This window comes from Ovis canadensis, chromosome X (assembly GCF_042477335.2).
Source record: "Ovis canadensis isolate MfBH-ARS-UI-01 breed Bighorn chromosome X, ARS-UI_OviCan_v2, whole genome shotgun sequence".
Classification (NCBI taxonomy): domain Eukaryota; kingdom Metazoa; phylum Chordata; class Mammalia; order Artiodactyla; family Bovidae; genus Ovis; species Ovis canadensis.
The window spans coordinates 49,131,172-49,158,192 of NC_091727.1; the positions used below are offsets into that span (position 1 = coordinate 49,131,172).

Below are 27,021 nucleotides of genomic sequence, written 5' to 3' on the forward strand. Positions count from 1 at the left end.
AATGGGTCAGAAGCATGCTGGGTAGCAACAGGAAGACCTGGATCTTCCAGCTGTCAGGGAGGTTCTGAGCTGATTCCCCTGATGCTGGCTGGGCTTTATGACCAATGTCTCTTCCGAGGTCTGATGCTTCTAAGTGAACTGGCCCCACATTAAATTTGAGTAAAGGGAGTAAAAATGGTTTGAGTCAGGAAAAAGGCTTAAAAGGGGCAGTAGACCTACTTCTGCTGTTATGATCCCACCTTCTAAGGAGCCCCCAGAATAAAGGGAGAAGCACACAACCCCAGATCTCACAAAACAACTCTGGCCTGTTTATTGTTTTTCAAAATAAAAGAAAACAACATATATTCAAAATTCTACTATGATGGAAAGCTGAGCTGATATGGCTGATGCAGGCTATCTCCCAGGTTGTTTTCTGGAGCATTAGGTGGGTACACTGGGGGAGCAAAGGAGGGTAGGCTATTGGCCCACTAACACTTAATGAACACCTATACCAGGGCAGTCATCAGAAGAGCTGTACGCCAGTTTTGAGCATATGAAGCTCATCCTGGCTCCACAGAAGTTGGTCCAAGTTGCCACTTTCATTGCTGCCACTGCTGCAGCTCAGGCCTAGGGTGCTACAGAGAGAGCGGAGAAGAGTGGTCAGTCAGGGAAGGAGGCAGTTTTAGGCTCTGGAGGGGTTAAGGGTGCTTGATGTGTGTGTCTATGGGAAGGACCTCCCTTCTTGCCTGGCTTTACAAAGAGACTGGAATATATCTGAGAAACCACTTCAAGATGGGCCCCAGGGGTGGCTCTGCCTTCCCATCAGTTGAAGGAAGAGGCAAAGGAATTGAACTTTTCAAATGAAACTTTATCTAGAATCCCAGTACATAAATCAGATTAAAGCAGAGCTATTTGGGTTGAAGTAGGAAAGGGAGACCACACCACCCCACTCCTGGGTAGGTATTGAAAGTGACTGCCTTAAAAGGCTTTCTTCTAAGGTGCTAGATCTTGGGAGCACAGAGGACAGTGGGTTGGATCCCTCCCACTCCAATAGCTGATTAAGGGGCCCATGGCCAGTTATAGGCTGCAGGGCTTGGCCCAGCTCCCATCCTAGGATTGCAAAACTACCCTAGGGAGAAGTCTGCCTTCCCCTTCCCTGGTCCTGCTTAGAATACTCTTTGCTTCCCCTTCTTCCTGCAGGTCAAGTCATTCCAGGTAGATAAGGGTGAAAGTTAAGAGCAAAGCCATCATCCTTCCTCTCAGATCCATGGTTACACTAATGTAGCTGAAAAACCCTGAGAGATGATCTAGCCTCATCCCCTCCCATCATTCATCATCTCACAGGCAAGGGAACTGAGGCTCAGAGATGAGAAGGGACTTGCTCAAGGTCACATAGACAAGTGAGAGTAGAGCTGAGACAAGGAGCAGGAGTGGGCATGCCAGCCCCAGCTAAAGAATTCTCCCTACTACAAGGGATGTAGGACTGGGCCTCCTTCTGGATTTAATAGCTCTACCTGCCCACACTTCACCCTTGATAACTTGATGTTCATCAAGACAGCCTTACCCAAAGAAGAGGAGGGCTCTCTTGCAAGACATATGGGACCCACTTCCAACTACAGAGCACCTGGCTTCCCCAGCTGCTTCCTCTCCTCTCCAAGAGGCCTGCTGCCCCGACCTACAACAGAGTCCACAACACTGCCTTGGGCCTGGCATGCTGCTGGGGTCCCTGTGTTCCATAGCCCATTCTCTGAATGTATAGGGGAAGAGGGGCTTATCTCCTATGAAGTGGGCAGGTGGCACAGGGACAGATTATTTCAGGGGCCCACAGAGGTCTCTGTCTTGTACTCACAGGATTGTCCTGGTCACAAAAGCCCCGCATTCCAGAACGTACAGGCCCTCTGGATGGGCTCCTTTGTGTTACCAGCAGAACCCCTCAGCAAGGGTTGCTTGGTTCCTGGCTACCTGATGACACAAGGGCTCCTACACTTGTGATCCAGAGGTGAGTTTCGAGGGACAGCATGGAACCCTGCATAGGCCTTGCTACCAAGATGCCTGGACAGTACAGGGAGGCCTATTGATTACTCTGTGCACCTTTGCTCAAATCCCTACCCTTTTCTGAGCCTCAGTTTTCACCTCAGGAACAAGAAGAGCTGAATTAGAGCACTCGGGTGTTCTTGACTTTTTAGGAGTAGTGGATCCCTTTAGAGAATCTGTTGAAAGCTATGGACCCTTCCCAAAATACAGACACACACATACATACAAACACACACACACACACACGTATCCACACACAAACCAGACACTTCTGAGAGGGATGCCAAGCCAGTTTTGTGTGGGGGTGCCTCACTGGCCCTCCACACTAGGGGCTGGGAGTCTTGGTAAGGGCCCAGCCAGGGACTAGAGCTTATATTTCATTCATTTAGACCCTGACTGGGGACAGTTACCTCCCCCATCCACCCCATTCTATGTTCTTCCCTCCCTCCCTTCCTCCCTCCTGCAGGAGGCAAAGAAAGGGGTGAGAAATCCTGCTGCCATGGGCACTCACCCAATCTTGCATGCTGGGGGTTCCAGCCGCTGCTCTAACACAGGCTGGTCCAAAAGATACATGGTGTCGTAATTCTCCAGCATAAGCTCTGCTGGGTCCTCAGTCTGACCTGGCATTCGACCTAAGGGGAAAGTGTCCCATCGCACATCTTCTGTGGAACAAAAGGAGGAGGCAAGAGAGGGCTGATGAGCTAGTTCTCTGATGGCTGCACAAGCCCACCTATCCTGTCCATCTACCCACTTTACTTCCCCACGTAGCACAGGTTCTCTGTGTAACTCCAACCCCACTCCTCTATGCATCATTTCTCATGAGCTTTTCTCCACCTTGGTGCTCCCTATCTCTTCCATAGTACCCCATACACTCTTCATGTCTGTTCTGTGTGTTCACAAGCAGCACCCCCACCACAGCCCACCCCCTGCATACCATGTACACAACTATAGACATTTTTGTTCCTCTCTGTTCTTCTTCCATTTCCCCAAACATGTCCCTACACAAATAGAATTCCCATTGCATCTCCTCCTCAAAACCAGATACCTCTGTATATCTGAATAACCTGGATATCCTACATACATATGTCCCCCCAGTATGTCTGAGAGCCACACCATTTCTTAGTGGCCTTGCCTTGAGAGATAGATATGAGACACATATACAGGCCCACATACTACCTCAAGGTGAATATTCTCTCAGAGGTATCCTGCTCTTCCTCCCCACTGCAAGGTCCTACTGCCCCCAGATGTATACACAAAGAACATCCCTTCTCTAAGGAAGGGCTGTTTCAGTGCATATCCCACACCCTACAGACACCTAAATATACATACATAAGCACACAGACCTAATCCTCCACTCAATGTTTCCAGTTTTACTCTCTGCCTCTCATACACAAATCTTTCTCATATAGAAATCTTAATGTCCCTGCATCCCCACATATGTATATACACATACAGAGGAAGCAACAGTGAGGGGGAGAGGGAAAGATTTCAATGCCCTAGCCTTTCCCCATTCACAATACCACCACCCCCAACCTGGCCCAGGCCCCCATACTCCACTTAGGAATGGATGATGTCAGGCACTCCCCATCTATTATGTCCTATCATTTAAGTACCTTCCACACAGTATTATACTAAATCCCCCCCAAAAAATCCCTTCCCCATCCTTACACTAGTACATTCAGTGTTTGCAAGCAAAGCCTTCACTGGTGAGTTCTTCCAAACAGATCCAGTTTCTGGCCTCTTACATCTCCCTGGTACCCAAAGAACTCTCCCCTGGCATTCTGGAAAGTATCAACCCAGGACTACAAACTTTTATGTTACTCAAAGAGCTCCCTCAGGAAGGGATGTACCTCTGCCTGCCCATCCCCTAACCCCTGGTTCTCTTACAAGAAGGAATTTGTGACTGCATTGCCCTATGCATACAAAGATACCTCTGTACACAGGAACCACTCCCTCCATGTCTGCCACTGACCTGACCATTCTCCCTCCCTCCCCATCACTAATGTTCCCAATTATGTCTACATCATTGCCCCTGCCCCTCTATAGCCTTATACCCTTGTACATGTCCCCTCAGTGATAGCACAGACCACACAGGCCATCTATGGATGGCTGTCTCACTGCCTGTTCTCAGGCCTTTCCATATTACTCCCCGCCTTATTGCTTCCATTTCTCTCCCACATACATATGCCTCCTGGTCCCCATGGGTCTTGGCAACCCTGTTTCCTTTTCCAAAAACATATATGACCATGTATGTACAGATGCACCTACAGCCCACTTTACACCTTCTCTTTTTACAACCCTTACTCTCTCTCCCTCCTTCCACTTCACTCTCTCTCTCTCACACACATACTTCTCCTCAGTCACTGCCCCTCCCTTTAGATATTTTCAAGCATAGTAGTCCTCCCTATCCTAAGACAGTTCTCTGTCACTGTGCCTTGGTGTGTCCAGCACATGCAGGCACATACCCATGTGCATACACGCAAACATGAACATGTTCCTTGGTCCCTAGCACTCAGGGTCCCAGCCCTTCCATCCATGTAAAAGCAAAGACTTCATTTTTACCCTAAGCTCCTCACTGCCTCTGCCTCTCCCTCTATAATCTACCATGTCTACCCCATACCACACCCAGTCCCAGCTGTTTTCCTTCCATCCCTCCCCCAGGCTCCATCACATAGGCTATGCCCAACATCTACCCCTGCCTCAAGTGTGTACACATGCCTATGTGCAACATCTCAGACTTTTCATTCCTTTGGCATCCCCCTACCTTAAGGTCCCTGCTTCCCAACCCAAACGAGGACATTCACCACCCTCAGGAACAGATTCATGTTCCCCTCACCTATCATCCGAGTCCCCTGCTTCCTACTGGCTTTGTCTCACTAACTTGTACGCTCACCGAAAAAACTGTCCTGTTCCTTATTCTCCCCCTTCTGATCTCATTTCCACTTCCTCTAACTGAATACCTCTGGGTTCCTTCTTATACATACAGCAAAATCCTGTCCTATCACCACTCAGCCTCCACATGCCCATATACATTCACTTATACACAGATAGCACTATACTTCAGCTCCCTGCACCTAAACACTGCATGCAAAACACACATGCAGAATCACACATATATCCTCCCCCAACTTGTCACCTTCTGTTTTGCTTCCCAGTGCCTACATTCACACCAACTCCTCTGAATGCAATATCTGCATGGGGTAGCTGGCAGCATGACAGTGCTAAGGTCTCTGATGCTCACATGTTCCATCCTAAGCGGGAGGGAAACCAGCTGTCATCCACATACTGCCTCATGCTGGCTACTTCCTGCTACTTGCCATCCTTTCTTGAGGGTTGAAAGGAAGCTTCAAGAGCCAGCCAGAGAGGGAAGACAGATGTGGGGAGAAATAGTTAACAGGCTTCTTACCTGAGCTAACTTGCCATGCAGAGTCCTGCAAAGCTCCTCTTTTCTGGGCTAGGAGCCTGGCATTCTCAGCAGTGGGGGACTCTTCCTCTGTAGAGAAAGGTCCCACCTCCATCCTGTCTTCCTCATCTTCATCATCGTCATCGTTGTCATCGTCACCATCATCTTCTTCCTCTTCTTCCCACTTCTGGTGATCATTTTCCTCTTCCTCTTCTTCATTCTCTTCTACCTGGTCTTCCACAGCTTCTTTGTTCTCCTTCTCATCTTCCTTGACATCATTCAGATTGCCCTGCTCCTCCTGTTGCTGGGTTTCTCCTTCAGGCCCAGAGCTTGAGCCTGCTGGTTTGAGGATCAAATACAGGTTGTCCACTGTGTATGGAGACTTCCCAATGGGGGAAGCCTCTGAACCCTCCTGCACCAGATTTTCTCCACTCTGGGTATAAATGGAACAGATGCGTAGCAGCTTCTCCTGCTCCTCTTCTGGCAGGAACTGCCCCATGGCTTTGAAGATGCTAAGCAAAGGGAGGAATGGAGTAAGAAAGATTCAAAATCTCAAGTCACTTCATACCCAAATTTCAGTTTGAATTTGGTCTCTGAGCTTCCAGACCTGCCCTGAAAGGCAGTTCAGAGCAGACAGAACACAGGACCATGGACCCTGAACAAGCTCTATAATTCATCTCTACGGTTCACTTCCATTCTCAGTAAAATGAGGACAATAATGGTACCTAACTTAAAGGGTTGTTGAATGAACTAAATAGTTCACATAGAGTGCCTGGCACATAGTGAGCAAGCAATAAATGATAGCTATTAATTATACTGAAATGCTATATAAATATAGAAACTAGCCAACATGCCTGCAGAGCTGGACATGAAAATGACAGATCCCTTTCTTTAGCTAGGCAATCTATGCTGAGCTCCAAAGATATACTGGAAGTATGTGGTACTCCTTCCTCATGGAACATAAAGTGTGATCCCTTTCTGGGAACTACAGCCAAGCCTGGAATGGAGGAAAAGCAGCAGCTGAAAAGACAAAGCAGGGTGTGGGAGGGAGGCCAAATGAGCACTGTAGACTTGGGTACTACAAGAGCTGGGAGGAGGCAGAGAGCACAAGGTAGGCAGGAAAGTTCAAGCGAGGGCTTTGTGCAGAGACAAGAGCAAGCACACAGGGCTGTGTGTATGCAGTGAGACTAGCCTAGCTCGAGGAGTAGAGCTTTGCTAAGGAGCTGTGGGAGCAAGAGAAGCCTGTAAAGGTTAGGGTGTGTGTATGTTGGGTGGAGGGGTTCATCGGATGTTTCTGAGCACAGGTGATCACTGCCTTTCTGAAGATCCCCAGGGTGATCATGTGGAGGATAGCCTAGTACTGCAGCCTGAAGTCAGGGAGACCAGGGAGTCAGTGAGGACTCACAAAGGACACTGGCAGTGGAGATGGGAAGAGAGAAGCTGTGAAGAACAGACAGACAGACAGCAGGGCTTGGTGATCAGATGGTAGGGGGCAGGCAGAGGAAAGTTAAAGGTGATGACATCGTGCACACAAAGGACAGTGCTAACAACTAAACTACCATCAGATACAAAGCCACTGGGAAGGAGAGCTTCCTCCTTTGGGGGGGAAGAGGGTGAGTATCCCTTGCAGAGCCTCACAGAGAACCAGGCACCTAGCAGACACCTGATCACTGCTGGAGGCACGGGAAGGATGCACAGATGGATAGTTTCCTTCTAAGTGTATCGAGTTTGAATTGTAGGTTGTTCATGGAAGAAGTCGCTCAGTCATGTCTGACTCAACTGAGCGACTTCCCTTTCACTTTTCACTTGCATGCACTGGAGAAGGAAATGGCAACTCACTCCAGTGTTCTTGCCTGGAGAATCCCAGGGACGGGGGAGCCTGGTGGGCTGCCATCTATGGGGTCACACAGAGTCGGACACGACTGAAGTGACTTAGCAGCAGCAGCATGGAAGGAAGGGCCATGTGCTCAGTGGACTGTTTTCTCTCTGGGGCCCATAGGCAGACCGGCCACATAGGTGTGGTTGCTGGTCACTGGCTGCTTAGGACAGGGCTGGAAGCTAGTGACTCCACTGGGAGACTGGGAGACCCTCTCTGCAGGGCTGATTTCATATTCTAAGATGACATTGGCTCAAACTGAATTGATATTAGCTGGTTGGGGGAAAAAAGCTCTCAGAAAACCTTCCAGCCTTACTAAGAAGCAAAGCCAGGGAGAAATTTTCTTCCCTTTCATTGCGGTCCATTAGTACGATTAATAATAAATATTCTTAGGCACTTGATCTTGGCAAGACACCATATAACTACTGTTTAGTATTACCCTCTTAAGCTGTCTAATCTGACCACTGAGGTATAGGGGTGATAAGAATCTTAAAATCCATCTCCTTCCTCAGGTTTGCCTGGTCACATCTAGGGACTGAGAAGGTCACAGATCACACTGGTGGAAATAAGATGAACTCTGGACTCATAAGCCCTGGGCCCAAATCCCTGACCCACCATTAACAAATTGTATGACTTTTAGATAAGTCACTTCACTCTAGTCAGAGCCTCAGTGTCTTTCTGATCTATTAAATTCAGTGTCTGTAATATCTCTGACTCCAAAAGATTGCTGTGTCAAATGAAAAAGCTCCTACAAACACAGCATACTTGTCTGACACTTAACTGCCAATGGTATATTTTATTTTTCCTCTGGGGAAAACCAAAGTCATGTTCTATATATGCAATCTAATGGAACACTGTATAAAGAACACAGGAGGAAGGACAGTATATCTGGATTCTGGTCCCAACTCTGACCTGAAGACTTAACTACTGACTTGTAGCATAATACTTGAGGAAATCCCATTTCACAACCTATGTAATGGTGTGATTAGGACCTGACTCACTGATTATCTAAGAAAGGCAGGATCTGTGTATGAGAAATCATACCCAAGTGAGCTTCTATTACTGCTGGCATGTGTTGCATCCCTCTGGTATGCTTGGGTTTGGAGAAGATCTCTGCGGTCCAGACTTCTCCAAGACCAGCAGCTTCCACTCTGCAGGCACTTAGGACTGGAAAGTACTTTAAAGGCCACCTATCCAAACCTCTCCATGCTGTTCTTTTCATTCCCTCCCCCATTACATACATATGCCATATTCCTTCAGAACTTTGAAATTTCCTTTATTTATTTTTTCTCTTGCTTGAATTGCTCAAATGCCTCTAGGACTTTCTGATTCTCCTCCCAGTCTCCCACCCATTTGTATCATTTTCAGTCTATAGCAGAAAAATCTGGAGATTTAGCTGTTTGGTTCAGTCCCATCTCCTGGAGGTCTTGCACTCGATGACTTTGTCAACAAGGCTACTTTTTTCTCTTTTAAGTTACTTATAAGATACAACTGTGACCCAAATGTCATTAGGATTCAAGAAAGACTTATTGACTCCATGAGGAGAGAATAAGGGGGGCTAAAACAGTCTAAGCATCCAGACTCCCACTTCGTTTATTTCTCAACTCCCACCAAAGAGAACACTGCTGGCAATGACAGCAGAGTATAATTTAGTTCAACAATATTTGCTGAGGTTGGTTTGGAGCCTGGACTTGCAAGTGTGCTGGGGCACACATGGCTAATGCAGAGCCCTTGCCCTTGAAAAGCTTAGTCTGATAGAGGGAAGGAGACACTAGGAAAAATAGATATGACAAGAAAATCTCAGATTTGAGAAGTGCTTGAGAGAATCAAAATGACAGTGTAGATAGTGCTGCCACCAAGTGAGACAGGAAGCAGAGGAGAAGATCATTTTGGGGCTGGAGTGGGGAGTAAGACAACTAATGCTCTTTCAATCACAGTAAGGTGCCTAGAGGCCATCCAAGGGGAAATATCTGGCATGCAGTCAAATACAGGAGGTTGAATTTCTGGGGAAAGGCCTGAGTTAGATAAAGAGATTTGTGCCTTGGTACTTTACAGGAATTTTTTTTTTTTTTTTAAACAAGCACAGGTATTTCAAGGAAGGAGTAGCAAACAGAATCAACGCAGCAGACAGGCAATGGACAAGGGCCCACTGGATTTGGTAATTAGGTCAAAGCAGCTCTAGGGGTGAATGTCAGATTGCAGCAGGTTGAGGAGTAAGCAAGTAGTGAGGAAATTGAGACTGCTGAATGTAGACCACTTTTCTGGGATGTTTTGATGGGAGAGAAAGGAGTGATTAAATTGCTGATAACCCAATAGAGGGATGCAGGGTCAAAGGAGATTTGGCTTGTGTTGTTGTGATTGTTGTTTTAAGATAAGAAAAATTCAGACACTGTTCACAGGTTGAAGAGCAAGAGCCAGTAGAGCAAGGGAGAGGCTGGGATGAGGACCCAGGGATGCTGGTAGAGGTAGCTCCAAAGAACAGGTGGAGGAGCAGGCTTTGAGGCTGGGTAAGGCCATCTCATCTTGAGACTGGCGACAGTGCTGAGCATAGCCGGAGCTCAGCTCATGACATCTGGATCTCAGGTCATAGGGGCCCTGCCAGAGGCCTCCATGTGCTCGAGGAAGCCAGGGTAAAATGGGGGAGGGGTTTGAGGTGACTAGTAAGGGTTTAGAACAGTCAAGAAACAGGAGAGAAAGTGGGCAGAAAACAAGTAGAAGCTCAGACAAGCCAAATTGAGACCTGGCTTGAGATCAAAAATCATACCTCTGCAGTGGCAGCAATCTGCAGGGCTATGTGGTTTTCTCCAGCAGAGCTCAGCTACCTGGGCTGAGGAGTGGGAGCAGACTGGGAAGGATCAATTCCAGCTTGGCAGTTTATAAATCAGATATGCCAAAGGATGGGCAGAGTGGAGGGTGCCGATGATGGGTGACTGAAGTGATCAACCAAAGACAGGACTGAGGAGAAGCAAGACTGAGGCAGGTAAGAAATGGAGGGATGGAGGTCTGGATGCAGGCAAAGAATAGATGCTATGGGATGCAAGGGTAAGAAATGGTAGGACAAGAGGTGGTAGTCACAAAGTGGGATGCTGGGATATAAGCTTTCAGAGGTGGAACAGCTTTGAGTAATGGAAATGAGTTGGTCAGTGTAGTGGAGGATGAAGGTCACTGAAGTTGAGCAACTGCAGTGTCAGATGGATCACTCAAATGAAACCAACACTGCTCCAAAAAGCACGAAGAGAATTGGGTCCTAAAGGCTTCCATGAGTATGAGGGGAGTGGGGTGGGGGTCAGGAAATGACAGAAAAAAGGAAAGAGAGACAACCACAGGTATCTATAGAACGAGTGCAATATTCATTTTGACCATAGCGCTCAGAGTGGACTGGGCAAAGGGGAGTCAAGGAAGTATGATTATCACAATAGGTTGGGGCAGAAGCAGAGAGACCTTTGAATGTCAAGCTAAGCAGCCTAGTCTTCATTAGGAAAGCAATAAGCAGCCACTGAAGGTTGTTAAGCACCTATGAGATGTACATTTTGGGAAGATAATAGAGACATCACTGGGCATAGAGTCAGCGAAATGGGTTCAATAATCAACAGCAGCTACCATTTATTGTGCACTTACTCTCTACAGGCCACTGTGCTAAGCACTGTATGGGGGTGTCTTATCCATTTTCATACTGGACTCAGTTCAGCCACTGCTTAATCTCTGTGATCTTAGGCAAGAATACATCCTAACCCTTCCCTCTTTGGGACTCAGAATAATTCTCTCATCTAGAGGGGAGATCTTTGCAAGGAGGGGGGCTCTTTGCAAGGGCTCAATCAACTCTGCCATTCTAGGCCTGTGACCCTGAGGCCTGCAGCATCTCACCCTCTTACTGGATGGTATTCAAAAGACTTACAGCTGCAGGAGTTGGGGGCTGGCCCAGCAAGGTGAGCCCAAACAGGACTCAACCACCTGGGGCCAGTCAAGGGAGGCAGAGCAGTTGAAGAGCCTCCAGTTCTTTCTCGCTTCCCACTGGCTGGCAGAAAACCGGCGGGCGTTCCGTCCTGAGAAAGAAGACAGGGCCTGAGAAGAAGGAAAGAGAAAGCCACCCACCCAATCTTGCATGTAAAAAGTTTAGCTGTCCCTCCCAGTCCCCGCAGACTTCACCTCCTCATTCTAACCCTCCCCATTGCTCAAAGCATTCAGAACCCTTGGCCCCAGCCCAGTTTACTTGGCTCTGAGCAGAAAAAGGTGAAGGGAGATTTGTCCACTGCTGCTGCAGGGCCCTCCTGGGCCGACCTTAAAGGTTTAGCCTTTAACACAGGATCTATCTGCCTGGTGCTATTCAGTATGAGGACAGTAGCAGATGTTCTTGCCTGGGCTGCATTAAGCCCTGGGGCTAGGACTAGTCTTCCTCACCAGTCTTGGTGTTAGCCACAATCAGTTCAGTGGTCCATCTGAGGATGTAGGTGGGCCGGATCCCAGTGTTCCCCAAGGCTGGCAGCTCAGAGAGCATCCTTTCCAACAGGGCCTGCGTGAAGGTCTGGGAGTGCAGGCCCCTAAGCAGGGGCTGCCAGAATTGAGAGAACGGCTTTGGCACCAGGATGTCATCCAAGTCCACGTTTTCTGGTTTGTGAGAAACATCCATTGACAGGAAAAGGGGAGGCAGGGAGGGAAAGGGAAGAAGGGAGGGAAGAAGGAGGAGGAGAGAAGAGGAAGAGAGAGAAGGAAGAGAAGAAATCGAGCAGAGAGAGGAAGAAGAAGAGGGGGCCCCACCAATAATAACAGAGTTGCCACCGCAGAACAAAAAGAAACATGAGAGCAGAACAGCAGGGAGAGAAACCAGTTAGTATCTGGCAAACAACTGACTCAAAACAGAGTACAAAAGAAAGAGAGCTCTGGTTCTAGCTTCAGCTTTGTCAATAACTCACTGTGTGACTTTGGGTCAGTACCTTCCCCTCTCTGGACCTCAGTCTGCCCATCTGTAACATGAGGATGTTGCACTACATGACCTTACAAGGCCCTTCCAGTTCTGTTGTTCTAGCTCTCTAGCAAGTGGCTAAATCACAATTAATATGGCAAAATAATGGCATTAAGACCCCCACCCCAATCCCAATCCACTCCATCTCACCCCACCCAATTCCAGGCCACCTAAGAATAGCCCAAACCAACAACTACTTTTCAGTGGGGCTACATTCTGCTCCACCAGGAGGGGCTTCCAGTAGCTACAGAATGGCATGAAACAGCCCTTATCCCCTGTCCAGGGCCACCCAGCCCACCCCTGGTGTTCTTGTTCAGGATACCCGTACCCTAAGGCTGTAGTGAGTCTCCAGGACCCTACCTTCATACTCTATCTGCAAAGCTGCCAACTGTTCAAACGTAGGGATGAGAAAGCCGTCATCCAGAAAAGCATCTAGCACAGCCTCCCTGGAGCAAGAGGACACTGAATTAAGTAAACTGAAGCAGGCAGAAGACCCCCTTCTACTCCCCTACCCACTCCCATAGCTGCCAATGCCTCTGACTCAAAGGCCAAGCCAGCATGGGAAAAAAGGAAGGCAGCTGACAGTTGGCTTTCAGGCCCCTGCCTCCTGGGTCAAGGACTCAGCCAAAAACTGGGATCAGTGGGTTTTGAACAAGCATCTACCAAGCACATACTAATCTAAGTCCCATAACAAAGGCAGCAGTAGCTGAACAAGCCCAAAAGCACAGATGAAGGAAAGTCCCAGGCCCACAAAGGAGTTAAATGCCTGTGGTCATAGGGTCAAGGTCCTGCTCAGTCTTTTCTCTTGACAGTTGTCCAGTCTCCTACCCTTCCCTTTCTCCCTGTTTGCCTTCATTCAAATCTTATTCTCATTCCTATGGACTGCAAGAACCCAGAACTAAGATACAGAGGTTGAAGCCTAAGCAACAGGGGTAATCTCTCATTCCCATCTAGCTCAAAGCAAAATCAGTGTCAGCTGTCTCCTCTGAAGCTATAAGTTCCCTAAGGGAGTCTCTTCTAGCTCACTGGGCTGAGGCAGAACAAGAGCTCTCATGGTGTCTCAACGTCTGGAGGGTTGTCATGCTCAGGCTCAAGGAGGAAAGAGTTGTCCTATCCGTCTCCCGTCTCCTCAGGTCAATATCCAGGAATAGCACTTAAAACAGTCAACCAGTTGCCTGTTCAGCATGATCAGGCAGACACTACTGTATAGCACAATGATAGTTTTCCCAGATACTGAGGTAGTCACCACTCACCTCTTTCCTGATGGGTACAGCTAAGAAGCCTAGGCTGGGCAGACACTGATAAAAACACCATCTGAACTATTAATGTTCTAGGAATAAAGACATCAGGAACATCCTAATCTAACATTACATCTAAATCTAACATTAGATCATCCTAATCTGCGCTGAAGGTACTGCCTGCTACCCAGGCCCACTCTGTCACCTACACCACTTTCCTATACTGTCAGTTTCATCACAGATTCTTTCCAACCTCTTCCCAAAGCCCTTTCCAACTGAATTCAGGTAGCAAGCCCCAAAGAACCAGGGAGGAGAGGAATGGATAGACACTGTCTGCTCTGGTTGAACTGAGTACTACTTTGGGGGCGGGGGAAATAAGGCTCATGGCCATAATGGGTGGGTCAGTGGGAACTTAGTCTTTCAAGGATCCAAGCCTTGGGAAGGCCCTTCCTCTGTCCCCTCAACCATAACTATCCAGGGGATGCTGATACCCTCTCACAGCAGTTTAAGAGACCAGCAGTGCCTACCATATATCTTTTATCTCAAACTCAGATAAGAGACAGGCAGTGAAAAAGCAAAAGATTCAGGGCTCTTCCTAGTTGCCAAGAGTTTCATATACCAGTGGACACAAGAGAAACAAAGCTGGCCAAGGGATGCATGACAGTAAACATTACTTCCTGTAGCCATTTCAGTGACTCAGAGTAGGCAAACCACACCTGGTAGCTTGCAGGGCTTGCAAAAGTGGATCATGCGAAATACAAGGTCACCCATGGGGGATCAGGATTATCCCTGGAATTTCCTACAGCAGAGGCTGGCAAGCTGGGATATGAAAACCAATTTCAGGGAGGCTGTTACACTCTACCCTAGAAGAGTAGCAGCCCCTGATTACCTAGTTACACACCTGTTCTCGAATGTAATGCCCTTGAGCTCTGCCAGGATGCACTCTACAGGTGGGGACAGGTTATTCCACGCTTTAATGGCCTGAGGTAAATGCCTATATTTCTCCAGCACCTGCCAGCAAAGAGGGTCCCATCAGAAGGCTAGTTCAGCCAGGTAACCCTCCCCCATCCCTCCAGGATTCCTTCTCATAGGACCTCTCAGCACTTCCCTTCAGGGGATATGGCAGGGTATGCAGAGGTGAGCTCACAATGTCCCTATCGGCTCTGCAACTAAAAATATCCTGACCCTCAAGCTCCAGATTTTGTCTTTTTCCTCTTCCTCCCTCCCCACCCCCCAAATTCCCTGCAGCTCCCAATAGCCAGATAATCCAATACATAGATATCCAATGGGGGCATTTGGTTGGAGTTGGGCAGAGACCCTTGGACTAAGGGGTGAGAGGAAGCAATGAGTTATGGAAGAAGGTGAATCAGGAGACCCAGGTTCTTGTCCTGGTTTTATCACTAACTGCATATGTAACCTTGGGCCAGTCCCTTCACTCATCCGTGGCTTCAATTTCTTCATCTGTGAAAATGAAGGGTTGAGCTGAATGGTTTGTAAGCTACCTCCCTTTCTGCTAAAATAGCACCCCATAAGCTCACCTGATCTAGGAAGGCTCCTGGATGCCATTTGTTGATCAGCTGCAATACAGTAGGTCTGTGCAACCACTTACATTCAGTTGTTCCCTACCACCCAGTGGGGCCAATTATCCACAAACTTCCATCATCTGCTCCCTTCCATTGATGTGGAAGATCAGCCAACCGGACTCTGCTCCTCTTGTCTGGCTTCTATTCCCCTCCTCCCCATTTCTAAGAAGTTCCCTCAAGCTTTGCCACTTTTCTTTCAATTTCCTTCTCAGGATTTCTCTCAGTTAGCTGGCAAGAGGGAAGAAATGGCTAGGCAGGTGAAAACAGGACAAGTCAAGGGCACATTCTTACCTTAAACTGCTCCTCTTCATAGGATACCAGCAGTTCTCGGGCTCTTTCTGAAAATAGAATAGGGCAACAGATAGAGCAGCCAACCCTGTGTCCTACTCCTGATCGAATTTTGACCCCCCTCACCTCATTTCCTGAGTTGTAAAATGGGAACTAGAATTCTTGGCTCTCTTGCTTCACAGGGCTCAACGAAGATGCTTTTTGACAGTAATTTTCTTAAGCTAAGCCTCACCACAACCCCAAAGGAAATACCAAGCCAGTGAAATAACCAGAGTCAATCATAAGCCTGAGTCTTCTCATGAGCCCCTTTCTGCAACAGACACCTACCATACAACTGTTTATGTCTCAGAGCCTTTTGTAAAAGCGGATCAACCTCTTTGCTGTCTTTGTTGCCTTCGTGGTCTTCATCAGCCTTGACATTCAGCTCTACACCTTTCTCCTCATCCTTAGGCTCTGGATTCTGTTCTGTGATGTCATCAACAACAATTTTCTTATCTTCCTCTTGGTCTGCTTCATCTGTCTCTTCCCTCTCTTCCTCCAACTCCCAGGTCTCTCTCAGGCTGTTCTCCATTTGGCGGCACCAATAGGTGTTCTGGAGCCAATCCAGGACAAAATAACAGCCTAAAAGAGGGGAGGAAGGAAAGCAGTGCCATAGTAACAGTCACAGGCAAGCAGCTCCTCAGCAGGCCCCCGTCTCATCTTGCAAACATTATGGGAAAGCCCCAGGGAAAGAGGCTTGGCTCCAAGAAGACACAAATCTCACATATCCAGAAACAGCCCCTCTTGCTCTGGGTTATCCCCTGTTGTTTGCTTCCTCCCACTCACCAGCACATTTCCTAGAAAAAAACTAATACCAGACTTGAAGATGGGATGCCAAAAACTGAATGGGGCTAGCAAGTGGAAGAATAGAGACTCAGCCCCACTAGCTAGTTACATAGCCTTAGCCAATCAGGTCTCTTCCCTTTTCTAGATCTGTTTCCCCAACATGAAGGGGTTAGGCTGAATCAGGGGTTCTTAGTTGAAATGGGGTGTCCAAAGAACTCCTGGACTCATGATATTTGATGGCTCACACTTCTCAACCCACTCCCCACTCCCCTCCTCAGGCACAAAATTTAAGGGGATGCCAAAAAACTCAGTAATTGAGACAACAAAACAGGATCAGAAGAGTGCCCTGCCACACTATATTGGAGCCTAAAGCAAAAGGAGAAATCAGTATTATTAATCCTATCTTTATTCAAAATGTTTGATATTTTATAAGTTTTTCTGTATTAAAATGTCATTTATCTTGATTATTGAGCTTTTGATATCCCCTTAAAGTTTGTGTCCAAGGTGAATGCTTCACTTGCCTCACCCTAGTCTCAGCTCTGACCCCAGGTGAAGACCCTCCTCCCTCTCTCTCTCCCCACAGTGCCACCCAGCCCAAGCTTCTGGGCTTAACTGTGATATGTATACTCCCTGGGGACTCACCCCTACGGCAGTCATTTATATGGGGCATTTTCTTGTGGGTTAACTCATGGCGAAGTTCAACAATCCAATCCGGAATGTTCACCTGATTGTGGAGGAGGGTGTGCGCGCAGAAATTAGAAAATATTAAAGCAGAAAGGGCCACAGAGATGAATTAGCCTGGCTTCTCCCCATTTTACAGATAGAGAAATGGAGGTCCTAAGAGGAGGTTCTGGTCTTAGTGGCAAAGCCAAAATTAGAAACCAGGTCTCCTGATTCTCTTTAGGCTCTGTGGAGGTGATCCTGAAAATAAGAAGATACTTGCCTCCCCCAACCACCAACTACCCTCCTCCAATGAAGAAGACTCCTGTGAATGAGCATTAATAATCACCTTCCTCAGCCTCCTTTTACCCTGCCTGCACCAGTTCCTCTCCCAGGATACCCTCTACCCTTCTCTTTCTCCCTTTCTTCCTCCTTCCCTCCCAGACTTCCTCCAGGAAGCTTCTCTTGATGGCTGAGAACCTGTCTGCCATCTGTGTCTCTACACACCTCATATACTCACTCAAAGCAGAAATGTCTTACATTTTCATGCTGCTTGGCTGGATTTGTCTCCTCCCTCAGACTGTCAACAGACAGAGGGCAGACACTTTAACTGCCACCTCTTTCCTATCCCCACCCAGTGGTGCACTGGGGTGCCTCAGCTTCACCTGGGCCATTCCCAGCAAGGTGGGCAGGCCAGGCCCACTGAAGACAGCAGCCATAAGCAAGGAAGCAAGTCTGCTTCTTTCAAGCTAAAAGCTGAGGCTCTGGGGTTCTTGCTGGGCTTGGCTGACAGTGGTGGGATAAGCTATGTTGACTGTACCCACTAAATGCCCCATTTAGTGAGCCCTTCTGAGGAGAGAGAATTGAGCAAGGCCACTTTATCATACACACCTCCTGAGCCAGGAATTTGAGAGGGAGCTTGGCAAACTTTGTCTTCCTCTCCGAGATAAGGTTCACAAACCTGAGTTTGGGGGAGAAATAAGTGGCAGAGCCCAAGTAACTGCTTTATTCAAACCAGTGGGGCTTCAAAACACCTTGCTGAGTTACTGACACCTTGCATTTCCACAACCTTTCCAATGACTGTTCTGTCCTGTTCTTATGGTTGGTGTCAGCCAGAGCAGGAATGGTTCCGTCCAGTCCAACATTACTGAGAGTCTGCCCTATACTGCAGCCATACAGATGCTCTGGCCTTCAAGAGTTCAGTCTAGGATAAATAACCATGACATAATATAACATATTATGCTAGGACATAATATGTTATAAATGCTAGAACAAATGACTACATCAAATGATATGGGGAGCACAGTTAAACAATGGATAAGGTAAGAAGAGCTAAGGAGGACCTTAAGGCGAACAAGGGAAACAGTATGAGCTAAGCAAAAACTTTGACAGATGGAAAACTCAGAGGCAACCTTTTTCTTGATGTACATGAGACAGCAAGACCCACTCTGAGCCACTCTGTAAGTCAGGAACTCCTGGCCCACATCTCGGTTTCCACAACTCAGCAACCTTTCAGTGTTCGTGAAGAGAATCGGATAAAGGTGTAGACAAGGGTAGGATTAGAAAAACCACATTAAATCATGGTCAAGAACATCGAAGCATTCAGAAAGGTTCCTCTAGGTAAAAGAATAAAAGGGAGAAAATAAATAGAACTGTAAAGGCTGGGAGAGACCCAAAGAGACCATTTGGTCTAAATCACCCTCACTCTATATTCCAAAGAGAGGGGAAGAAAAATGGAGGAGAGAAGGCTCTCAGGAAAAAAGAGGAATGTGTGTTAACAGGGGGTTACCGACAGCTGTCAAGTTAAGCAATCACAGGGTGACCCATACACAAGGACACACAAGGCATTTTGCTTCAGGGAGCACCCAAAGCCAAACTCGGCTTATCGTGCAAGTCCCATGCCCCCCACCCTCAAACCACCCCCCACACACCCCTACCCATGTAGTCTTACCTGACCAATGCCATGCCATAGAGCAGTCTAAGTTCATCAGTGCCCAAGCCACCAGTTACATCCATGAGCTTACAGCGTACCAGGTCAGCAGTAGAAGCCACTGCCAGGGGGAGTTCGTTGCCTAACCTAAAGGGCCACAGTCCAGCACCATCATAAAGGTCCTTTACACTGGCCCACCCTCCACCTCATAATCTAGCTTTCTGTAGGTTATTCCAATTATATACTGGCTAAAGAGTGTTTTAACGGACACAAATCAAGAAGCTGGGAAGATGGGGGTGGGGGGTGGGTAGGTAATGTCCCTGGGATCGAACAGTATACAGGATGCCTAACTGCTACACAACCAACCAACAGTAAAGTGTGGACACACCCCTTTCACCCTCAACTCATTCAGCTAAAAAAAAAGCTTATTCTTGGAGACACTACTCTCTTGTCTGCTCCCAAGTCAATCTTACCAACTAGACTGAAGCGCCCCATTCAAACATGGATTTTTCAGGCAAGCTCCCACCACCCTTTCTAATTCCAATAGAAATCCACCCTACAGTGCTACTCCTTAAGCCCTGCCTGGCTCAGCCACAGCAGTTCCTTCAGTACCCGCCCCAAGATGAGAGAAGGTAAGGGTTAAAGCTCACAGATTTGACAAAAACGCTGTTGAGGCACACCCGTTTCTTTCCGCAAATAGGATTAGTGCAAGAGCTTTGCTGCGACTTTCCCCCAGGCACACTGAGACAAGCAATGCCCAAACCACGCGTGGGAGAACCATTAAGCATTTAGGAGAAGACTAGATAGTAAGGCCTTAAGAAAAGAAGTGAAGTGCCACCAGCACGCAGGCAGGAGGGCTAAGCCAACCGCCTTACCTGCTCCTCCACACCGTGATGCGGTTCAGCGCGTACCGCTGCAATTTATAGTCGTCACTGAACAGATACACCATCACCTGATCCCACTCGGCCCTGCTGAGCCAGGCGACCACGATGCGCTGGGCCCAGAGTGGCGACGACCCTTTCTCTTTGACGCACTTCCCGCACCACGCACTCCACACAAGATCCATTCCCCGGGGACCCAGACCTGGCTCAATCTCGGATTCCGACCGGACATCGGGCTCAACATCGGGCTCAACGGGCTCAACATCGAGCTCAGGCCTTGTGCCGCCGCACTGAAGATCAGCCTCCATCTCATGATCAGCCTCCATCTCAACGTGCTATCCTCACTCCAAACTTCCGCCCGCACCAGCAGCCAATGGGAGAGCGTGACCCCGACGCAAGCCCGCCTCCCAGCGTTAGCGTAGCAAATCAAAACGCGAGAGCTAAAGGCTGCCCAAACCGCAAGCTAAGGGAAAGGCCTCGCCAACCGGAAGTGTTCTTTCGTCAAAGCAATCGTCCTAGCTGCAAACGTTCATCCTCAACGTTCCGCTAATTTCCTGGTTGCTAACAGGCTTCTGTCCCATAACCGGCGGGACGTGTTTGGACTGCAAGAGGAATTTTACTTTGAGCTCCTTGGCGGGCGGAGGTGGGAAGTGTCTGGACGGCAGGAATTTTAGTTTGAGCTCCTTGGCGGGCGGCGGCGGGATTATGGCCGTTCAGTGTACTGGAAATGCGCTTCTGTTTTTATTGCCGTGAATCAGCATCTGACCCAGTAAAACACTGTGGACAGTAAAGCAAGACTGCACAGCAAATATCATCTAGTATCTAAATATCTAAAATTGGGTTTAAAAAAATCTGGGTTTTCACATCTGTACACTGAGAAGTTTAGATTGGGTAATTTCTAGGTTATTTTCTATAGCTAAAAATTATAGGATTTTACTCTGCCAGCATTCCACTGCTATGTTGGTTACCACATCCACGAAGGTATACTTAGTTTTTCTGCACAATTCCTTGGGATTCCGGCTTTCTAGAGGGGAAAACAATATTATGAAGCCCTTCTAATTTTGTTGTTGTTGTTCAGTCACTGAGTCGTGTCCAACTCTGTAACCCCATGGACTGTGGCGTACCAGTCTTCTCTGTTTTCCACTACCTCCCAGAGTTTGCTCAAATTCATGTTCATTGAGTCCGATTATGCAGTCCAATGAACTATCTCATCCTATGCTGCCCTCTTTTCCTTTGGCCTTCTATCTTTCCAGCATCAGGGTGTTTTCAAATGAATTGGCTCTTCCCATTAGGTGGCCAAAGTATTAGAGCTTCAGCAACAGTCCTTCCAATGAATATTCAGGGTTGAATTTTGCAGGCTGGTTAAAATGTGTTCAAGACTCTGTTTTAATCTTTTTTCGCATAACTTATTTCCTAATCTAACGCATGAGAGAGAACTGTTGCTAACACACCAGCAGCATTGCTGGGAGTAATTCTTTTTCACTTTATAGCAATAAATTCCAATCCATTTTCTATGTGCTTTTTCCTCCAGCCAGCTTCTCCTAAGATCTAGTCTGCCCATAGTTCTTGAATGATAGTTACTCTGTTCTGAGCAGCCCAAGCATCTTCCAGAAACCAGATACCCTTGCCATGTTCAGGATCTTAGCTGTGTGCAGGCAAAGATGGGTAGATGGCTTATGTGACTCCTTAAGATTCAATCCAGTCAGAAGAGCTGCCAGGTCTGCAGAACTCATTCATTTTGGTGGTTTAGAGGTTATTTTTGGATAGTACTTTTCAGGTATGGCTTCCCTGGTAGCTGAGCTGGTAAAGAGTCCGCCTACAATGTGGGAGACCTAGGGATCTCCCTGGGTTGGGAAAATCCCCTGGAGAAGGGAAAGGCTACCCACTCTAGTATTCTGGCCTGGAGAATTCTATTTACTGTATAGTTCATGGCTGTACTCTATAGTACTTTTCAGGTAAAGGGCCCTATCCTTCTCCATTCCCTCTCCATGAACCCGAAGAATGATATGTTTCAAGAAAACTTGACCAAAGCACTTAAGAAGAGTACCATTTCTAGTATATGGAAAATGAGGCCTGAAACCTATTAAGAATTAGAAATTACTGGGTCAAGTCTGTTAAGTAGTGATAGCTTTGAAGAGGCACCATATTAGTCCCCTGTGACTGCTATAACAAGTTTCCACAAACTTAGTGACTTAAAACAACAGAAATTATCTCACAGTTCTGGAAGTCAGAAGTTGATATTATTTGGCTGAAATCAAGATGCTGGGAGGACTATAATCCCTCTGGCTGCTCTATGGGAAAATCCATTCCTTGTGTTTTCCAGCTTCTGGAGACTACTGGCATTCCTGGGCTCATAGCCACATCACTTCAGTCTTCAAGAGAAACATCTTCAAATGTCTCTCTGCTTCGTCTTCACTTCACCTTTTCTCAATGTGTGTAAGATCTCTCTCTTCTTCCCTCTATTGCATCTGATTAAATTTAGGGCCCATCTGGATAATCCAGGGTAATCTCCCCATTTTAAGATCTTTAATTATATCTACAATTAAATTTAATTTTGTTTTATTTTACTATGTAAAATAGCATTATTTCATTTATTTGACCATGTAAAGTAATATTCACAGGTATCCGGGATTAGGATGTGGATGTCTTTGGGTAGGGGAGGGGATTCAGCCTACCACAAGCCCTATGGACTCTATCCTGGCTCAATAATTATAAGAATCTAGGCTCATTCACCTCATTAGAGCTGACTCGAATGTGTTCTTTTTATAGCTGAGTAATATTCCATTGTGTTTATGTCCCACAACTTTCTTATCCATTCATCTGCTGATGGACATCTAGGTTGCTTCCATGTCCTAGTGAGAGAGTCAATACCTAAGCAGATTGATAAGAAGTTCAGGGCCGCCAAGGAGGAGAAAGGGCTTTGGGGCTCTCGAAGTGGAGATTGGAGGTCTGGAATCCTCAAGTAGGAGAAAAGGACAAATTTTTTTCCTCTGCATTCCTTAGTCTTAGTCAATTACACAACTCAGTTTAAACTCTATACTAGGGATTATACAACAACAATGTATCCAGATGGAGGACAGTTTCTCCTTCCTGAAAACCTTCTGACTAATCCTGATATTTTAGAATGTATATTATGGGAGGGGGTCTGGAGGATCTTTCTCTTGTTAAATTCTGATCTTGTTATCCTAAAATGTAAATTGTGGGAGTAGGTCTGGTAAAATTTTCACAAACTTGAGACATTCTTGATTCATTGTAATAACTAATTAAAAGGTATATAACTCTATTGCCAATACTAGCAAGGAGGTACTCTTTGTGCCCCCTTCTGATGTCTATGTCAGAAGCTTTCTCTATCCCTTTTATACTTTAATAAAACTCTATTGCACAAAAGCTCTGAGTAATCAAGCCTCATCTCTGGCCCCAGATTGAATTCTTCTCTTCCAGAGGCCAAGAATCCCGGTGTCTTTTCATGGGTCAGCAACAACCTTTCATCTTGGGGGCCCGTCCTGGATTCTTCAGGACAAGGTAAGGATGCTTGGAGCTCTAGTTCTTTGTTCTCCTAGTGAACATGTTTTCTGCTGTACTTTACTAACTCTACGGTGCACTTGTGTGAATGAATGACACACCCTGCACGAAGCAAGTGAGGAGCCCTGCTCTGGGGTTCCACAGTGACCTCATACAGCTTATGGCAGAAACCTGTCAGGGGTTTATACTGACCTGCCAATGCCAAGAGACACCCAATATCTCCTTCAGGGACCTACCAGAAAATGGGCAAAGCATGTGGACCAAACTCTCCTTTCTTAGTCAAACTTTCTGGTCTCTTTGACCATTTCATAACTTCTTGGGAATTACTACTAACCTAATCTGAAGGGTTAATAGGGTAGCAGAAATGTGCCTGCAAACGGGCCTCTAGGGTTAATAGGGTAGCAGAGATGTGCCTGCAAACGGGCCTCTCTGCTAGGGCTGGACGTCCTTGCAAACAAGGCGTTCTGGCAAAGAGTCTGGACACAGCCTTGAGTTTAATGGTCCCTTGCAAACGAGGGAGCATTCCCTTCTTGTGATAAAGAAGGAATAGAGGGCTTTGTACAGACTCTGCAGTAGACTAGGATTTTACTCCCCTTTGCTATACGATAACATGTATGCACCTGTGCTGTGCTGAAAAGGCTTATTCATGCAGTCTGGAATTCTGCCTAGGGGGCTTTTATAATAAACGGCAATTAGTTTTTTACCCAGTTCTGTTCCTCCGGCCAGAATGTGCGTGTTGTCTGTCTCTTGTGTGTGTCTTGTTCTGTGTCATTTCACTCATAATCTCCAACACTAATCTGTCAGATCATAGACTTTCAAGGGACTTGTAATCTATGCTGTTACTGTGTATTGTTACTTAGGTCCCAGACTTGGATTGGTAGTCACAAAGCATCTAGCCTCACTAGGAATCGAAAGTTCAGAAGTTAAATGGAGCTCTAGGTCCAAGAGCATCTCTGAGGTTAAAGGTTACTGAGATTGGAATTGCAATTTTTTTTTATTTTTTATTTTTTGTCTTTGCTAACACTAGCTCTTAATGGACCACAGGAGGCTTTCCAGTGGCTTTGGTCTCAAACTCCTTAGATAGTCTTTCTTTGGAATCTGTGGGAATGAACTGGAAGGACTGGCCCTATCAATTTTTCCTTACTGGCAAGCCCTTCACCATCTCTTTTGCTATTGCTTATACTGGTGTGGTGACACTTGGAAGGAACATCTCAGTTTTACATTTGCAGTGGTCTTATTGTGGTCAGGAATATACTCAGGGTTGTGCCCAGGCACTCAGGTAATGAATGTTTCCCCCAGCGGTCTTAGCTTGGAAAACATTCCAGAAGGTTACTCTGATTGCACCCCAGGTGGCATTCAGAGGCAAGCAAGATTTTAGTGATGAGAAGCTGGACATCAGTCTGGGATGCCATCAGGTATACCCCTAGTGCATCTCCACCCCATCTCGGTGGTAGAACAAGGAGGGATGAGTATGGCACCTGCGTCAGTAAGGGACAGACTAAGTCCAACCAGGAAAGGAAAACTTTGGTGTAAAGTCTGTCTGCACCCCCATCTAGAGCAGGGAGGGACACCTCCAGTAGAAAGATGGCACTGATCCCTTTTTTTCCTCTTACAGATGTGAGCTAACAATTCCAGCCTCACTTCTTTGAACTGTATCCTGAAAAACTGGGATACATTTGACCCCAAGGGCTTAAAGAAGACACACCTGGTCTTGCTATGTGATACTACATGGCCATGGTACCCATTGGAAGATGGCAAATGGTGGATGGTTGGAGGGTCTCTTAATTATAATACTGTGTTACAATTAGACCAGTTCTGTCAAAAACAAGGGAAACGGGTAGAAGTAGCATATGTGTTACCCTTTTTCTCTCTGAGAAATATGCCAGACTTATATCCTAAGGGTATAGATTTGGGTGTGAAACCTTCAGCTCCCCCCAGTCCTCCTACTTTGCCCCCACACCCAGGGCTCCAAACTGAGCAAACTGAAAGTCAGAGAACCCCCTCAAGAAGGGTTGCCTTGGTCTCAGTAAAAACCCAAACTGGGATTCAAACTGCCCGAGTAGAGGTCCAAACAACTCCTGTCTCAGTATGACCTCAGACTACTCTGGTTTCAATAGAAACTCAGACCATAGAAGTAAGAGAAGCTCAGACAGCACAAACTAAGGGTGAAATACAGGATGAGATAGAGAACAGAAAACCAGACTGGGACTATAACACGGCTAAAGGAAGATGGGATGAGTCATTTTGTCAGATGTATTCTTGAAGTACTCAGGCAAACGTGTGCTAAGCCTTTAAACTATGCCAAATTGGCAAACATAAAACAGGAGGAGAGGGAAGCTCCTGGTAAATTCCTAGATAGACTGAGAGAAGCCCTTTGCAGATTCACTGAGATTGATCTTGAAAGTGAAGAGGAAAGAGTGATCTTAAAAGATAAATTTCTCACTCAGTTGGCTCCAGATATCCGCTGTAGGCTGTTAAAATGGGTGTATGGACCAAATCAGTCTTTAGATAATTTGTTACAACAGGCTCAGACAGTGTATTATGGTAGAGAATATGAAAAAAAGAAAGAAAGGCAAAAAACCACAAAGGAACAGGCAGAAGCCCTCATAATGGCTGTAAGAACCATTCTGAAACAGCCTGAGAGAAATGCCCAGAGGGACCCAGATGAAAAGGGATGGGCTTGCTATTACTATGGAAAGGAGGGGCACCTCAAGTGGGATTGCCCTCAGGCCTCTAGGCCACCCCCAGATCCATGTCCTGTATGCAAGGGACCACACTGGAGGAGAGACTGCCTCTGGAGGCGGAGGTGTAGGTTTCAGGGGTCAGACTCAGAAGACAATCAGGACTGAAGGTACCCGGGGGTCCCTATACAAGCTCCCATCCAAATTACACCTGAAGAACACTGTGTATTAATAACTGTGGGGGGCCAATACATTGATTTCCTTTTAGACACTGGGGTGACTTTCTCTGTGCTTACTGAAGCCCCTGACCCACTTTTTTCCCGATCCACTTCTGTAATGGGACTGTCTGAATGAGCCAAAAGGTATTATTTCAGTTGTTCTTTAAGTTGTAACCGAGATTCTGTGCTATTTTCACACGACTTTCTGATCGTGCCAGAGTCTCCCTCACCCGTTTTGGGGAGGGATATACTGAGCAAGGTCCATGCCTCTGTTTTCATGAATATGGAGCCTTCCCTTTCTCTCCTTTTAACTGAACAAAATGTAAATCCTAGATTATGGGCTAATGGAAAATCTGTGGGTCAAACACAAAATGCTATTCCTGTAGTTGTCAAGGTCAAAGGCCCACACTTATTTCCACATAAGAAGCAGTATCCACTGAAACCTGAGGTTAAGGAAGGGTTAAAACCCATCATCTAGAATTAAAGGATCAGGAGCTATTAATTCCCTATAACAGTCCATGCAACACTCCTATTTTGTGTATAAAGAAATCAAATGGCAAATGGAGACTAGTTCAAGATTTATAAATAATAAATGAGGCTATAGTTCCTTTACACCCCATTGCCTAATCCTTATATTCTATTGTCTGAAATTCCTGAATGAGCCAAATATTTCTCAGTAATTGAATAAAAAGATGCCTTCTATTCAATGCCTTTGGCGGAGGAAAGTCAATTTCTATTTGCCTTTGTAGACCCTATGCAGCTAGCTTCTCAGTTAACCTGGACAGTTTTGCCCCAGAGATTTTATGACAGCCCTCACTTATTTGGACAAAGTTTGTCACAGGATCTAGAAAATTTTAATAGCTCTAAAGCAGTGGTACTACAGTATGTAGATGATATTCTGCTCTGTGCTGAGACAGAGGAAGCTTGTTCACAAGCCTCAGAA

The 27,021-nt window shown here is 46.7% G+C and overlaps 1 protein-coding gene and 1 long non-coding RNA gene across 19 annotated transcripts; one reads left to right on the forward strand and one right to left on the reverse strand.

Moving 5' to 3' along the window:
- Positions 1-287: 287 nt before the first annotated feature.
- LAS1L (LAS1 like ribosome biogenesis factor) lies at positions 288-20,143 on the reverse strand. 17 transcript variants are annotated; one of them, XM_070289957.1, is made up of 16 exons: positions 19,860-20,013; positions 19,652-19,689; positions 18,798-18,923; positions 17,738-17,807; positions 16,829-16,910; positions 15,689-15,982; positions 15,365-15,411; positions 14,392-14,501; positions 12,613-12,698; positions 12,203-12,253; positions 11,691-11,897; positions 11,188-11,335; positions 5,420-5,928; positions 2,525-2,675; positions 1,544-1,654; positions 288-614 (listed from the first exon to the last, which is right to left on the reverse strand). In XM_070289957.1, the coding sequence occupies exons 1-16, from the start codon at positions 19,968-19,970 to the stop codon at positions 503-505; spliced, it is 2,253 nt and encodes a 750-aa protein (XP_070146058.1). In that variant the 5' UTR covers positions 19,971-20,013; the 3' UTR covers positions 288-502. The 17 variants fall into 17 exon arrangements, with proteins under 17 accessions (XP_070146058.1, XP_070146051.1, XP_070146050.1 ...); XM_070289950.1 differs by having other exon boundaries at positions 2,525-2,672; positions 19,652-20,017; XM_070289949.1 differs by having other exon boundaries at positions 19,652-20,017.
- On the forward strand, positions 20,144-26,785 carry LOC138930220 (uncharacterized). 2 transcript variants are annotated; one of them, XR_011446125.1, is made up of 4 exons: positions 20,144-20,300; positions 21,981-22,089; positions 23,079-23,179; positions 24,795-26,785. It is a non-coding gene; the product is annotated as an uncharacterized lncRNA (long non-coding RNA). The 2 variants fall into 2 exon arrangements; XR_011446126.1 differs by having other exon boundaries at positions 20,178-20,300; positions 23,099-23,179.
- The last annotated feature ends 236 nt before the right edge of the window (positions 26,786-27,021 follow it).

Bases quoted from the DNA above. Each gene is read 5' to 3' on its own strand.
- LAS1L (XM_070289949.1), bottom strand. From the start codon at position 19,983: ATGGAGGCTGATCATGAGATGGAGGCTGATCTTCAGTGCGGCGGCACA. The intron at 17,808-18,797 runs GTAAGACTACAT...CCCCAAACTCAG, and splicing joins TATGGCATGGCATTGGTCAG to GTTTGTGAACCTTATCTCGG. The intron at 11,898-12,202 runs GTGAGTTATTGA...CTCACAAACCAG, and splicing joins TACTGACCCAAAGTCACACA to AAAACGTGGACTTGGATGAC.